Raw genomic sequence first — 15,823 nt, 5'->3', positions numbered from 1 at the left:
GTTGTCGCTGCCTATCCTGCCTGAACGAGTTCGTCGGCCTACGTCTGCGTCCAATGCCCAACGATCAATTCTAAGCACGAGATCAAGTGATGGTTGGCAACTTTTGCAGAAGCAATGAGAAAAGAAAACTCAACTTCGACGCATCAGCTAGATCACTCATCGGTATGTACAGTACCCGACCCACCAAAGAATGAGCATCATCATGAGAGTCAAGAAGGAAGAAGAATAAGAAGAATAAGAAGAAGATCGCCCACGCTGGAGAGCTCCCTGTAGATGCAGCGCCTCTAAAAGATGCTTCCCGAGTCAAGAAATGTATGCCACCGAGGTTGCGCTTTACGACGTTGCGCAAAGGAGATCTCTCTTCTCTCTCTGTCGGTCTCTCTCATTCTCTGTAGAATCTATGCTGTTCGGGCCTCGACGGCGGCCTTGATTGCTGCGGTGGGGAGGGAGGGAGTCAGCAGATGGTTCCGGCAGAAGATATCCAAAAAGTTTCTCACCTTCGGTGCTCACTTTGGCATCTCCGAAGAGCATGCGTGTTCCGGGCATGTAGAACATGGGGTTCGGTACATCGGCTGCCTCGAGTTAGCATTCCGTTCCGCTCACCACTCCTTTACTCGACCGAAAAACAACTACTCACCATAGCCGCTGGCCATGCCTCTCTTCATCACAATGACCTGCTTGCTCTTCCAAGCCTGCAGCACGGGCATACCGGCGATAGGGCTGCCAGGCTCCAGTGCGATGGGGTTGACGGTGTCGTTGGCGCCAATGACCAGCGTGACGTCCGTCTCCCCAAAGTCGTCGTTGATCTCGTCCATCTCGAGCACGATGTCGTACGGCACGCTCGCCTCCGCCAGCAGCACGTTACACTGCCCGGGCATGCGGCCGGCCACGGGGTGGATGGCGAAACGAACGTTGATGCCTTTGGCGCGAAGCATGCCCGTGATCTCGCTGATGGCGTACTGCGCCTTGGCGACCGCCATGCCGTACCCGACGACGATGATGACGTTCTCGGCGTTGACGAGCGCCTCGGCCGTGTCCTCGATGTTGGTCTGCGTCACGGCACCCTCCATCTTGTAGTCCGTCTGCGCCGGCGCCGATATCCCGCCGAACAGGACGTTGGTGAGCGAGCGGTTCATCGCCACGCACATGATGTACGAAAGAATGGAGCCCGATACGCCAATGAGCGCGCCAACCGTCGTAAGGAGCGGGTTGTCCAGCATGAAACCCTCCGCCACGAGCGCGAAGCCCGAGTAGGCGTTAAGCACAGTGATGACGACCGGCATATCGGCGCCGCCGATGGCCGCCGTAGTGGTGTACCCCTTGGCGAAGGAGAGGATGGTGTTGGCCGAGAGTGCCGCCGCGGCGATCATGGGCGAGCCGGGCGCCATGGTCACGAAGGCGCCCATCGTGGCGATGTTGGCCGTCAGCATGCCCGAGTTGATCAAGTGCTTGCCCGGGAGGACGATCGGGCGGGACGACATCTTTCCCGCGAGCTTGAGGAATGCGACGATGGAGCCCGTGAAGGTGATGCCGCCGATGAGGACGCCCAGGTAGCCCGTGACCAGGTGAAGCGTCCCGATGTCATCGATGTGCGCCATGACGCTTCCGATGGAGGTCAAGACGGCTGCCAGACCAACGACAGAGTGGAGTGCGGCAACGGTCTGGGGAAGGTCGGTCGGCGTAATGCGCTTCCCGATGAGGATGCCGGCAATGCTACCCAGAGCCGCGAGACCGCCGAACTGCGTGAGCACCTCTGGCGAGAAGCCGACGGCCAGCAACGATGCCAACACGCCGGAGCCGACTCCGAGCATGCCAAGCATGTTGCCCATGCGAGCAGTCGCCTGCGACGCCAAGCTGGAGAGGGAGCTGATGCACAGCACGGAGCTGACGGCGTAGCCGGCTTGGACGAGACCCGCTGTTCCGGTAGCTGCTGCGGCAATGTAGCCTCCGCCGAAGAGGGCTGCCGGGATGGCGTAGAGCCACGGGTATTCGGGGGGGTCAGTCGGCCGCTTGAACATGTCCAGCATGCGCTTTGTGAGGACGAAGCCGCCGGAAACGTTCACGAAGGCGAGCAGAACGGAGGCTGCGCCGAGGACCTGGGGGAAGGTTTGCGGGACATAGCCGCCGCCCAGGATGAAGAGACCGCCGATTCCGACCATGCCTGGACCGTGTTAGTCTTGTCTTGAACTTGCCGCCCGCGAGATTTACCTGAGATGGCGTTGGTGACACTCATCAGGGGCGAGTGAAGGGCTGGCGTCACGCCCCACACGACCCTGTAGCCGATGAGAGAGGCCAGAGCGAAGGTGAAGGCGTTGCCCATGAAAAGGGGACCAGTCATCTTGCCCAGGGCCAGGGCGGCTCCCATACCGGCCGTCACGGTGGCCACTTCGCGAGAGGTCTTCTGGAAAGGGGTCAGGGCGACGACCTCGGCTTCTTTCGTGACGGGCGGTGCTTGGACGGGCGCGGGCGGTGGGGCTTTCCGGGGAGGCGGCGGGAGCACGTCGCCCTTCAGAGTGACGATGGAACCGCGCACAACCTCGTCGGTGAGATCGATGCCGAATTCCTTCTCCCTGGGTGCCATGGAGAGGAGGAACTTGGTGACGTTGTTGGAGTACAGGGTCGATGACTGCGTCGGGAGTCTGGAGGGGAGGTCGGTGTAGCCTGATACCGTGAGCCAAGGCCTCTTTCTTTCTTTCTTCTTCTTCCTCTTGCAAATGAGGGCCATTCACGACTTACCAATGATCTTGACGCCCTTGTACGTATACAGCTCGCCGGGCTTGGTCTTTTCGCAGTTGCCGCCGGCTTCTGCCGCCAGGTCAACCACCACAGAGCCGGGCTTCATGACTTCCAGCATGGACTTCGTGATGAGCTTAGGGGCGGGTTTTCCTGGGATCAAGGCAGTGGTGATGATGATGTCGACCTCGCACGCCTGTTCGTAGAAGAGCTTCATCTCAGCCTCGATAAACTCCTTGCTCATTTCCTTAGCATATCCGCCGGCGCCGGAGCCGTCTTCCTTGATGTCGACCTCGATGAACTCGGCGCCGAGAGACTGCACCTGCTCCCGGGCTGCCGGACGCGTGTCGAAGCCTCGCACGATGGCGCCGAGTCTCCTCGCAGTGGCGATGGCGCTGAGTCCGGCAACACCGGCACCAATGACGAGCACCTTGCAGGGCGGGATCTTGCCAGCGGCGGTCACCTGCCCGGTCAAGAAGCGGCCAAAGTTGTTGGACGCCTCCAGGACCGCCTTGTAGCCGGCAATGTTGGCCATGGAGCTGAGGGCGTCAAAGACCTGGGCACGGGAGATCCGCGGGATGAGGTCCATGGCGAAGGAGGTTGCTTTCTGCGCGGCGAGCTTCTCGACCAGCGGCTTGTTCTGGGCGGGCTGCAGGAAGGATATGACGGTCTGGTTCTTCTTCATGAGGCCGATCTCAGAGGGTATCGGGCTGCGGACCTTGAGCACCACATCGGAGCCGGACCAGACCTGGTCGGCAGCGTCGACGAGCGTCGCGCCAGCGCGGTCGTAGGCCTCGTCGGGGAAGTCAGCCTCGGCGCCGGCGCCTCGCTCGACAAGGACGCTGGAGAAGCCCTTTTTGAGGAGGAGGGCTACGTTCTGCGGGGTCAATGCGACGCGTCGCTCGTTCAAGAAGACCTCCTTGGGCACGCCAACGGTAAGCTGAGCGTACGGCACGGAAGATGGCTCTGCGGTGGTGGAGTACGTCGCCGTGGCCACGAGGCTTGGAACTGAGGCGGCCGAGGTGTGCCGGACGAGCTGTAGAGGGCGGGAGGCGGCCGGGACGAGATCTTTCACCTGGCGGCCTCGCGCATGGCTGGATTGCCACTTGCGCTGGGCGTCGACGATGGACGCAGCCGGCGCAACATCTGATGCTAGGTGATCAGCATATTCGCGGGGGAGGAGGGTCCGAGGAGGTAATCGAGCTCGTCCGTAGCTTATTACCGGGAGATTCACTCACTTAGGCTGGCAGACCACGCGCGAGGAAAGAGCCGGGCGGATGCGTGTGAGGAACACAGGTTGTAGGCCAGAGCTGGCCGCAGGATAGAGGGATTCATCAGAGCGGCGGGGCTTTGGGATTGAGCATATCCAAGCTAATGAAGCCGGGGCGACGAGGCGGAAGGGCAGCGGTATCTCATCTGCTCGCAGCAGCCACTGCCGGGTGATGAACGACTAGTACTCGTATTTTTGATATTCGAGGGACCTCGGGTATTGAATGTCTGTCGATCGTGGCAAGAGAAAGAAACAGTTTGTGATGAGGGGGGAAGGGAAGAATACAAAGAAGGGGATAGGAAGAAAGAGAGTTGGGATTGACTTTGCGCCTAGAACGAGAGCAAGACACATATGACCTTGTCCGGTCGGTGTCACGTTCTCTGGCGGCGTCTCGATCTCTCCTCGTCCTTGTCCTCGCCCATTACTACTTTGAGCCCTTCCCCTCTCTAACGCTCCCACCCTTCACCGACCACCCGCTTGCGTACCCGTATCCTTGTTTTCTCCCACCCCAGGTTCATTGCATCCCCGGACGGGAAGTGCAGAATCGGCTCAAGCGTGTCGCAGATATCGCAACATGAGCTCCAAGCTCCTCCAATCATTACCCGACTTGGGTGTGTTTAGAGTAGTCGCCAAGTTACTTCACGCCACTCGAAGCTCCCTCTCTGCCTGGCTTCCCCTCATGTTGGATGGCTGACCGGGGAAGAGCACGGTGCGGTACTTCCGCTGAAGCGGCCTTGACGAACGACTGCGGGGAGAGGGAGAGAGGGATTGAGAAAGAGAAGCGGACATGGAAATAGTGCGTCACAGATGTTTGATGGTGGTGCGCCCGTGTGTGTGTGTGTGTGCACGCCAGCTTTGGGATTGTCGGATGTGGTATGAGGTGTTGGTGGAAGTGGCCTAGTGCATGCTTCCGTGCAGGGAAGAAGCTGCAGACAGGTGTTCTTGGCCCCCTCGCATTGCCCCTCTTCTCCAGTCCTTCCAGTGTGGGGTGTGGGGTTGAAGACGCTAAACTCGGCGCTAAAACATGGCAGACACTACCTTATACCCCCCCTGTTCAAGGACCTAACACGTCGTCGATAAGCCCGCGACAAAGCCCCGCGAGGTATTGCTACCTATTGTGCCTATTCGGCACCTCGTCAACTCACACATCGGGCCCAAAGGGAAAAATCTGTCTCATGTGTCCACGGTACCCACAATGCTTGCAGTTGGCAAGATGCTGCGTGACGCCGCCTAGACCACACACACCACCCCTGTTCTGCTCCGTGTTTGCGGTTTGCTGCCGCGTTCCGTTGGAAATGCGGGGGAAGGCCGGCTCGTTTCCAGGATGCATAGATATCTGCGTCCTCCGTAAGTCATTATTTTCGCAGTCGCAGTCGATTGCGTACATTAGCCGGACGGACGTTCATCACACAGCCACATAGTCCAGCAAGATGAACGGACGGTTCCGCATGGAAGAACTTTGGAACGCCTCTTCCCCCAACCAGCTGTTGAAGCATCCCATGTTTCCACGGACTTGTTAATGCCCAACACAGACAGGATACCCGCAGCTGCATGGCCTGTCTGTGCTTACTTGTATGCACAAGCAGAAGAGAAAGTATGTATGTATGCACCGGCTAGCTCGGATCATCTAAGGAAATCGATGTCTGTGTCGATGCGGCAGGCGAGCAGCCAATGGGGTTAGTACACTGCAAGGAGGGCAATGAGAGAGCCAATGTGAACCTTCGCGTTAAATTGCATGATTCTCACCTCTATCTGCAGAGTAGCAATGCTTGTCTCTTTGAAGCCATCGCTCATCTATACCCAGGCGGTTTATCCTGGCTGACATTGAATTCCGCGCCTCGTCCAAATTGCTCCCAGTGAGCCAATTCCTCAAGTGCCCGTATTCTAACACCGTAGAGTGAAATGTGTACATCATTTTTCTCGTCGTGTCCCCAATCCATCACCGTCCTACCACATGCTTCGACAGGCCTGCGGACTCACTGCAAGAACGAGTCGTCATCCTCCACAAGCCCCATCATCTGCTGGTTACTATAAAACCAGTCCTCCAACTGCGATGCGTTTCCCATCCACAGCATCTGGTTGAGTGGCACCAGGCCCGACCCGGTAGAGGTCATCCCCTCATCGCCGCCGCTGCCGCCGCCGCCGCCCATCGGGAGCTGGTCCGAACCGTCCGGGCCCCCCTCGGACGACTGCCCCGCGGACGGGAACCCGAGTGCCGTGAGATACTTGTCCATCTCCTGGCTTGCCTGCGCCTGCCCCGTCTGCTGTGAACTGTTGCGCATCTCGACATACCGGAACGCGACGTTGTAGAGGACCTGGAAGAGCCGGCAGAGTCTCGCCGACGCCTCGGTGAACTCTTTGGCGTCCTGAATCGACGCAACAAACCCTTGCAGTCGGGCCAGATCTGTAGCATCGCTCGTTTCCATGACCTGGCAGAAGATGACGATGAACGGCACGAACGGTGCGAAGAGGATAGTCCTGAAACGTCAGTTGTCATGTATGAGAGTGCCGGGGCGAGTTGACCCCGAAAAGGCAAAGTCAGTCGGCTTTACTCACCAATTCATATACATGGGAAACAGGTAGTAGCCGTCCTTGGCCATGATCGCCATGCAATCCTCGTGTCGCTTCAGTGTCGCCCTTGCGGCGCCGATGCACTCTGTACTAAAGGTGGTGGATGAGCCTGGGGGCGAGGGTACCGCCCGGTATATGATGGTGAGTAGCGACAATCTCAGCACCTCGTCAGAGACGTTGAAGAAATCCATCGTGTTTTGGCCGACGGCCTTGATTGCCGACTCCAAGTACTGTGCCTGCAGTAAGACCCGTCGTCAGTCTTGAGCCATGTCAAAAAGGATACTCGGGGCAACTCACGTGCGTCTCCTGAGTGCGATCCGTCACTTGCTGAAGCTCTGCCGCCAACCCCCGTGCGCGACCTTCACGGACTGAGCTCGACTGGGACAACGCCTCGGGGCTGTACAACAGCTCGTAGGTCTTGCCCTGGATCCTGGACACAATGACCCACAAGCAGAAGTAGCTCATCAGCGCACCGTGCATTTTGCTAGCACTCGACGGGTAGGGGACGGTGACGTCGTAGTCTGAAATTGTTGACGGGCGACCCAGGCGGAGGGAGAGCGACTTGTCCACAAAGTAGACGGACCAAAACAGGAAAATCTTGTAATCTTCGTCGTCAGGGTTGCCGCTCCTGACGGAAGCTATTCGGTGGTATCCGAGGGTCTGGCATAGCTGGGCCGAGGCCGTGTTCAACGTCCAGGCAAGGCTTGGCTTTGCCACTTCCATGGCGTGGTAGGCCTGGTCACCGTTAGCGATGCCGCAAAAAGAAAACCGCAGTAGATGGAACCTACGCCGAACAACAAGGCCACGATCATGTCCATGGTGGCTGGCAGGTGCAGAGGCAGGTTGGCCAACGCAGTCTCGAGGTTACTGGTGCAGAGGGTCCCCATTTTTGCATACTCCTCCTTGAGCGGCGCCGCCGTGGCCTTGTTTACGGACAGGTCCATGTAGAGACACTCCAGGCCGGCATTCACAATGATGAACTCGGCTTCGTTGAAATCGGCCGGTGAAAAGTAGACTTTGAGGACCAGGTCGGTGAAATGATCCGGGTGGAGGAAGTTGGTTACCCACTCCAGGCCAAGTGTTTTGTGAGCTGGCCAGAGTCAGCATGAAGCACAGAGATTGTCTTTGCAATCGGTTTGAACACGCCTTTTGCCTCGCGGATAGCGTTGACGGCGGACTGCACCGGGGGCATTTCACAGTCGCCGAGAGCAAGCCTAGCTATGGGTCTGGCGTGGGGATATGTCAGCTCGTGGATGGCCGGTTGCTGCTTCAGCGCGTCGACCAGAGAGTGAAGGGCGTCAAGCGTCTCTCGCATTTCAAGGACGGAGGAGTCATCCCCGACGGCCTTTTGGAGGAAATCGTGGGCAAAGATTGACTGGGCTGTCATGGATGACTCCCCTTCCACCATGGGGTCGCTCGTCTGGACAGAGTTGGCATGGCTGGCAGGCGTCGAGATGGACGAAGCGACGGTTTTCGGCTGCAGGTAGAGCGGTTTCGGTGCGAAAGTCGACGTGTCCGGGGGTTTGGATGTTGATGTTGCTGACGGTACAGGAAAGTGGAGTTTGAGGTCTTCGAGGAGGCGGACTACGCCGTCGAGTCGGCGGTCTATCAGGTCGATCTTCTTCTCACTGAACAGGTGAGGATAAAAACCACCAGGAAAAGGGCACGAAAAGACGAACTATTGGGGGGTAATGAGAATGCGAGTCCTCTTTTCTTTCGGCTTGAGTCCCGAGGTGTTCTTGCACTCGATGCCGGCATGTTGGCAGTGAGCACAGGGGTCTTCCCTATCACAGCGAATCTGGAGCAACACAGTCAGCCCTGTGAAATGCGCATACGAGCATCCGGCATTCTAGACTGAGAAGAGGCGTCGGTTGAAAGGGGGGGGAGGGTGTTGTCCGTACCTTGCGTGCACGACAAGCATCACACTGCACAACGGTTAGCTCGGACGATCTCAGCATGATAGGCTCATTGCGGGGACTTGCCGCTCGTTTGATGGGAAGGTTGGAGCCGCCGGCAGAGGTACTCGGGCCAGGGACGGCAGACGACGATGCGGGATCCATCACGGCGGGTGAAATGGTTTTCGAATCTATGAGGCATCTATCGATAGATGATGTCTACAATGTGGGTGAGTAGGTCGTGACTAAGGGGCCGAAGGGAGCCGGCGGGCCGGGCGAACAAGATCCGGATCGGGGCCTTGCACAGCACGGGATTGGTGAAATTGCCAAGACAGAGCCCGGAGAATGGCACAGTCGGGACCCGAGCAAAACGGAAGCGAAAGAGTGGGCGTGACAGTTCGGAACCAGGCCAGGAACAATTAGTCGGCGGGAGGGACGCGGCCGGAGGCTACTAAGAAGGACGGGAGCGGAGCGCGCGGAGTCCGCACTTGAAGGATTTTGCGCCGAGCCTTCGCCGCGGTATCCAGGCGGCTGCCAGGTCGCTGAGCTTATGTGGCAATGTTCTTGGAACTAGCGCGTCGGCTATTGGGGTTGATGGTGTTTGGATCTGGGGCGGAGTATAGCTATCTGCAGTAGGTATCGGCAGTCAGAAGAAGACAAGCAGCAGTATCGTGTTCAGAAAGAGGTTGATCAAGGGACCATGATTACAGAGCCACTCAGGGGTTCATCAACCTTACATAGGCAGGTACATCACCTAGGTAAAAACAGGTACCTAGTTAGGTGGATGCTCTGCAGGGCCGGGCCATGCTCAGGTCGGGCAGGCGGCTGTTGCCTGTAACATAGGGCTAGTTCACATTGTTCTAGAGCGGTAATTTGTCAGTTTACGGAGTGTATAGGTCGACAGGCGAACCGGGCGCTACGGCGTAGTCTATTCAAACGTATCCCACCGGCAGAGCTGGGATGTCGTTGCTACACACTACTTACCTAGTAGGCATCTAGGGTGCGCGGGGGACTGTCCATACAAGTGCCATTTGATATGTGTCTGAGAATGGGCAGAGAAAGATATGCAACTTGCGACACAGTCGACGAGGCCGATGACGACTTTTAAAAGTTGGGAGTTGGACCAAAAGGTTTCTCGACTTGCCTATTCGCTCTCTGCCACAACAACTCTGATCTTGCATGTTTTGTTCCCTATTCCCCAGTGTCGACGACATGTTGCTTTGGAGCTGATGGGTGGCTACGACGACATCGGCCACGACGCGCGTCGTAGTGTATCAAAGAAAAAACATGCAGGGCAAGGCCGAGAAGCGGACGGCGAAAGAGTCAACCTGGTTACGGACTTTTGGTCCTTTGGTCCTCCGATCATTCAGTCATTCAGTCACTACACGCACTCTAGAGACTCTCGCAACCCGAGAGCACCGCGCTCCATTAAATAAAGACACCCGCGGAGGGTAAAAATGGGACTTGATAGGCCAGCCAGAGAGCTCAGAGAGCCCCGCGGCCGCCGTCGGTCGCCCGCCAAGATGATTTCGACCAATCATCTTCAGGGCTCGGGTGACGCACAGGTAGACGGCGCCTTCAATGACGGAGCTGGAGACATTGGCAATCAGTCAAATTCGCGAGTGCGTCGCAAACGCGGTCGAATGTATTCAGATTTGCAAATGTAAAGTCTCGGATAGGCATACCTTTTTTCGCTTTGAACTTGATACAGAAAGAAAACAGAATCCATCTTCATAACACAACCCCTTCGTCTGGTCTGTCCGTCCCATATATCCCACTCGAGATTCCGCACGATTCTCAGCCGAGAACACACGCCATTCATGATCCAGTCGTCCAACCTTACCTCTTCTACCTTAGGTTTTGCACTTTAAACTATCTACATAGCCACCTGTATTCGAAACCCACCAGATCCTGGCCACCACGGCCCTCCGAAATAGCGCCCATCCACCACAATGGGGGCCGACTCCGAGAAAAGGGAGCATCCCCCCGCCGCCGACGCTCTCGCCGCGACAAGCTCACCGGACGAAGCCGTAAAAGACGAGGGCGGCGCATTCAAGGCCTACTTGGTATGTTGTCACAACGTTTGTCATATCTTCGTTTGTTAACGCCGCTGATGCAGCGCATCTTCACATTCGGGGGTCCGTTTGAAAAGTTCCTCCAGGTCGTCGCCCTGATTTGCGCAGTGGCTTCCGGTGCTGGTATCGCCCTCCAAAACTTGATCTTTGGCACCTTCGTCACCACCATCCAAGATTTCACCACTGGAAAAGCTTCCCCCGAACACTTTCGCGGTGAGGCCGCCAAGCTCGCGTACGTATCTGTACTCATAAGTCTTAAAATGAAATAAACACTACACTAACAACCGAGAAGCCTATACTTCGTCTACCTGGGCATCGCAAGATTCGCCCTTTCCTATGGCTACATCTCTCTAACAACCTTCTCTGCTTACCGCATCACCAAGAACATCCGCCATAAATACCTTCACGCTGCCCTTCGACAAGAGGTTGCCTTCTACGATGTTGGCTCCGGAGGCTCCATTGCGACCCAGGCCATTTCCAACGGACGTCTGATTCAGGTCGGAATCGCCGAGAAGCTTGCCTTGACATTTCAGGGGCTGTCCGTCTTCCTCACGGCGTTCATCATCGCCTTCATTACCCAATGGAAACTCACACTCATCGTCCTCTGCATCGCGCCCCTGCTCTTGGTTGTCATGGGCGTCGTGTCGACGATCGAGGCTTCCATCGAGACCAAGATCCTCAACATCTATGCCCAGGCTGGCTCTCTCACCGAGGGCATCCTCTCGAGCGCCCGTACCATCCACGCCTTCGAAATCCGGACGAGACTGGTCCAGAAGTTCGATGAATTCCTCCAAGATGCTCACCGCCTGGGAAACAAGAAGTCTCCCCTTTTCGGCGTCCTCTTTTCCTTTGAGTACTTTGTCATCTACGCCGGCTTCGCCCTGGCTTTCTGGCAGGGCATCCACATGCTGAACCGTGGGGAGATTGCCGAATCTGGAGACATCTTTACGTATGTGTCGTTGACGGAGTCGCTGAACGCTGGCTAACCTTCACAGCGTCCTCTTGTCGGTGGTCATCGGTGCCACCAGTTTGACTATGCTGGCACCTTACATCATCGAGTTCACCCGCGCTGCGTCGGCCGCCGCCCAGCTCTTCAAGCTCATCGACCGGAAATCCGAAATCGACCCATTCGACAAGTCTGGCGACCAACCTGCCGAGACCGTCGGTGTTGTTGATTTGGAGAACATCACTTTCGAGTACCCCACTCGTCCCGGAGTCACGGTCCTGAACAACTACTCCTTGCATGTGCCCGCGGGCAAGGTGACAGCGCTTGTGGTAGGTCTGACTGAGCCTGGATTGTTTATTCGCATCTGACGGTTGGTCTCTTCTAGGGATCCAGCGGCTCTGGCAAGAGCACAATCATCGGCCTGATTGAGCGATGGTACAACCCCCAGGCCGGCACCATCAGGCTTGATGGCACGCCGATCGAGAAGCTCAATCTTAATTGGCTAAGACAGAATGTTCGCCTCGTTCAGCAGGTACGTGCAACCGGCCCCGAGATACTCGGCTCATGCTAACGTAGTCTTGTACCTAGGAACCTGTCCTCTTTCAGGGAACCGTATTCGATAACATTGCCAACGGACTGGTTGGAACCCCATGGGAGAGCGCACCCCATGAGGAGCAGCTGCGCCGCGTGCAAGAAGCTGCCAAGATCGCGTTCGCTCACGATTTCGTCTCGCAACTCCCCGAGGGCTACGAGACTATGATTGGCGAACGTGGAGGCCTCTTGTCGGGTGGTCAGAAACAGCGAGTTGCAATCGCTCGCAGCATCATCTCGGAACCGAAGGTGCTCCTCCTGGACGAGGCCACCAGCGCCCTTGACCCCCATGCCGAAGGTGTGGTGCAACAGGCGTTGGACAAGGCATCTGAAGGCCGAACGACCATCGTTATCGCTCACAAGCTGGCAACAATTCGTAAGGCGGACAATATCGTCGTCATGAACAAGGGCATCATAGTTGAGCAGGGCACCCACGATGGACTCCTCGGCCAGAACGGGGCCTACACTCGTCTTGTGAGGGCGCAGAACCTGAGTGTTTCCGATGAGGAGTCCGTCACCGAGACGGATGAAGAGGAAGAGAACGCCCCCAAGGAGAACGTTGAGCTCACCAAGACCATGAGCCGCTATCAAACCACGGACCAGACACGCATGGAGATCCAGAAGGAGCGGGACAACTACGACCGCCACAAGACGGTGGGCCTAGTCAGCGTCGTTGTTCGCATGGTGCGCGAGACTCCGGAGCTGACGTGGGCTTACCTTTGGACCCTCATTGCTGTGGTTGCTGCCGGTACGTCTTCTAAACAAAATCTTGACTGGTATGGTGGTGTTATCATGGTTTGCTAACACTACACAGCTGGCGCATTCCCCGGCCAATCCTTGATTATCGCGAACCTTGTCGACGTGTTCACCCTGACGGGCTCCGAGATGATAACGAAGGCCAACTTCTTCTCCCTGATGTTCTTTGTGTTGGCTCTCGGTGTGCTGGTCTGCTACTTCATCATGGGTCTGGCGACCAACACCATCGCCCAGGGGCTGAACCACAAGCTCAGAAAGCAATGTCTCAACGACTTTCTGCGTCAAGATCTCCAGTTTTTCGACCGCAGAGAGAACAACACGGGCGCGCTGGCAAGCAGGCTCGAGTCGAACCCCCAGGCCATTCTGGAGCTCATGGGATTCAATATCGGCCTGATCCTGATTTCGACCCTCAACGTTGTTGCTTGCAGTATCTTGGCCATCGTCACCACATGGAAGCTTGGATTGGTCGTTGTTTTGGCTGGCCTACCACCCCTCGTGAGTGCTGGCTACATCAAAGTCCGCCTTGACGCCAAGCTCGACGCCAGCACTTCTAAGCGCTACTCTTCTAGCGCTGCTATTGCGTCCGAGTCGGTCACGGCCATCAGGACGGTGTCATCCCTGGCCATCGAGGAGAGTGTCCTGAAGAGGTACACCGACGAGCTGGACCACGCTGTCTGGGCGTCGACTGCGCCGCTGTTCATCATGACGATTGCCTTTGGCCTGACACAATGTATCGAGTACTTCTTTATGGCTCTCGGTTTCTGGTTGGCATTCCTCCCTTGATCTTTGGTTTTCCAAGTTCTAACAACACGCGAATTAGGTACGGCTGTCGGTTGCTTTCGTTCCAGGAAATCACCATGTACCAGTTCTTCGTCGCCTTCATGGGAACATTCTTCTCGGGACAAGCTGCTTCTCAGCTGTTCCAGTACTCAAGCAGTAAGTAAACAACTCCAATGAGGATGAGCGGACCCGGTTTGACTCTTGTTAGGTATGACCAAGGGCATCAACGCCGCGAATTACCTCTTTTGGCTGCACGACCTGCAGCCCACCATTCAGGAGACACCGCAGAATCGAGATGCTGCGCCCGAGGCTGGTAGCGCGCTCGGTTTTGAGCAGCTTCGCTTCTCGTACCCTCTGCGGCCTGAGACGCATGTTCTCCGCGGGCTCGATCTCGAGGTGAGTTGAAGTAAGCAAAAACACAGTGGTGCTTTAAGCTGACGGCGAAACAGATCAGCAAGGGTCAGTTCGTCGCCTTCGTGGGCGCCTCCGGGTGCGGCAAGTCCACAATGATCGCCATGCTAGAACGCTTCTACGACCCGACGACCGGAACGATCCGCGTCGACGGCGACGCCCTTTCGGAGCTCAACCCCCGTCTATACCGTCGGATCGTCGCTCTTGTCCAGCAGGAGCCGACTCTATTCCAGGGTAGCATTCGCGAAAACATTGCGCTCGGCATTGACGCCGAGTCCATGACCGACGTGCCGGATGCGCAGATCGAGATGGCCTGCCGTGCGGCCAACGCGTGGGATTTTGTCTCGTCGCTTCCCGAGGGCCTCGCGACCCCCTGCGGCAGCAGCGGCATGCAGCTGTCCGGTGGTCAGAGGCAGCGAATTGCCATTGCGAGAGCGCTCATCCGCAACCCAAGAATTTTGCTGCTCGATGAAGCGACGAGTGCCCTCGACACTGAGTCGGAAAAGATTGTGCAGCGCGCCCTCAACGAGGCAGCCCGTGACGGTGAGAGAATCACAATCGCCGTCGCCCATCGACTATCCACTGTCAAGGACGCCGACATGATCTGCGTCTTCTACGGGGGTAGGATCGTAGAGAGGGGCACGCATTCGCAGCTTGTGGCCAAAGGTGGCATGTACAAGCGAATGTGCGAGGCGCAGAATCTTGAATAGGCGCATTCTCGTACGCAGCATTATGAGATGAGCGCCCGGGAGGGGGATGGGGGTCCTTTTACATTTGATTTGGAATTCGGCGCACGCTTCTTCCGTGCATAGAGAGTATGGCGTTGGGAAAGAATTGTGAAGCATCTAGATGGGCTACGCAACTCCACTAAAACACCATACTACCTACTACTAGTGTAATATTTAGACAAGAGATTCGTCTACTACGCCCGTTACAGGCAGGAGTGCTGCCTCCCTTGAAACTAGTCGTGCCGTACAAAAGGCCCCTTCGAGGGTTGCAAGTTTTTTATCAGGCATCACGGTTATCCAACCGACGACGAGAAGACAGAAGGATCACGTGTCCGGCTATGAAATGCATGCCCTTCCTGTACACATACAAGTCAGCCATCAATCAGCGACGGACTGATGATGGGCATCGGTAACTCAAATCTGTGTTTGGGTAAGCAGTACATAGTACTCGAATCAAACCCTCGCAGTTTTTCTCGTCGGCTCGCTCTTCAACCAAAGGGAAGGGTCCCCTTCCCGGGTCTCCGGCACCTTCGGTCGCTTTCAACCTGGCCGAGGCACACCGGTCTGGGCGGCGACCGATTCGTAGCAGCATTAAACTTTGCAAAGTTCGCCATGTCGTCCAATAGCCAAGAAAAAGCTTTTCGAATCTTGGCAAAACCTACTTCCCGAAATCTTATCGGACGAGCTCGACCGTTTGCTTCTTGGCGGTTGCGCTGTCGACTTTTTTACCTGGGTAAGGTAGGTAGGTGCCAGCAACAAAGTCCGAAATGTGTTCCGCAGACCAAAACATCTATTGTGATGACCAGCCATTCTAGCTTTTTCCCCTATCCCTTTCTTCATGGATCATCTTGGTTCATGCAAATGCACTCCGACGATTACGATTTCTACACAATCTCCCAGACGAGGTGGCGAGCTTGGTCCCCCAAGACTCCCGCACCCTCTTCCCCCTCTGAGCATCGCACCCTGGTCTCCAACTTACACGACAAGCAGCCAATCAGAGGCCTCAATTCGCCCACGAGGTTAACATCAACGGTGACGGCAGATTCCTCCGGGCCACAATATCACAA

General features: G+C 56.7%; 4 protein-coding genes across 4 annotated transcripts; 1 reads left to right on the top strand and 3 right to left on the bottom strand.

Annotated features, from left to right (window-relative positions):
* CDEST_04640 (Putative alanine dehydrogenase/pyridine nucleotide transhydrogenase, NAD(H)-binding protein) lies at positions 1-4,295 on the bottom strand. The gene is made up of 6 exons (XM_062920799.1): positions 3,972-4,295; positions 2,737-3,879; positions 2,209-2,661; positions 638-2,161; positions 498-572; positions 1-433 (listed from the first exon to the last, which is right to left on the bottom strand). Exons 1-6 carry the CDS (start codon positions 4,066-4,068, stop codon positions 399-401), a joined length of 3,327 nt encoding a protein of 1,108 aa, XP_062776850.1. The 5' UTR covers positions 4,069-4,295; the 3' UTR covers positions 1-398.
* Positions 4,296-4,642: 347 nt separating this feature from the next.
* On the bottom strand, positions 4,643-4,844 carry CDEST_04639 (uncharacterized protein; the record flags this gene model as incomplete). The annotated part of the gene is made up of 1 exon (XM_062920798.1): positions 4,643-4,844. The coding sequence occupies exon 1, from the start codon at positions 4,790-4,792 to the stop codon at positions 4,643-4,645; it is 150 nt and encodes a 49-aa protein (XP_062776849.1). The 5' UTR covers positions 4,793-4,844.
* An 878-nt stretch (positions 4,845-5,722) lies between these two features.
* On the bottom strand, positions 5,723-9,164 carry CDEST_04638 (uncharacterized protein). Its single transcript, XM_062920797.1, has 8 exons — positions 8,557-9,164; positions 8,476-8,499; positions 8,254-8,372; positions 7,721-8,202; positions 7,363-7,664; positions 6,872-7,309; positions 6,560-6,810; positions 5,723-6,481 (listed from the first exon to the last, which is right to left on the bottom strand). Exons 1-8 carry the CDS (start codon positions 8,632-8,634, stop codon positions 5,980-5,982), a joined length of 2,196 nt encoding a protein of 731 aa, XP_062776848.1. The 5' UTR covers positions 8,635-9,164; the 3' UTR covers positions 5,723-5,979.
* A 946-nt stretch (positions 9,165-10,110) lies between these two features.
* Positions 10,111-14,996, top strand: CDEST_04637 (Putative Type 1 protein exporter). Its single transcript, XM_062920796.1, has 10 exons — positions 10,111-10,535; positions 10,589-10,776; positions 10,837-11,493; positions 11,540-11,819; positions 11,876-12,022; positions 12,079-12,829; positions 12,896-13,601; positions 13,658-13,773; positions 13,826-14,013; positions 14,067-14,996. The coding sequence occupies exons 1-10, from the start codon at positions 10,422-10,424 to the stop codon at positions 14,736-14,738; spliced, it is 3,819 nt and encodes a 1,272-aa protein (XP_062776847.1). The 5' UTR covers positions 10,111-10,421; the 3' UTR covers positions 14,739-14,996.
* The last annotated feature ends 827 nt before the right edge of the window (positions 14,997-15,823 follow it).

The sequence above is a fragment of the Colletotrichum destructivum genome, chromosome 3 (assembly GCF_034447905.1).
Source record: "Colletotrichum destructivum chromosome 3, complete sequence".
Lineage (NCBI taxonomy): Eukaryota > Fungi > Ascomycota > Sordariomycetes > Glomerellales > Glomerellaceae > Colletotrichum > Colletotrichum destructivum.
This window is presented reverse-complemented; position numbering and strand designations above follow the sequence as displayed.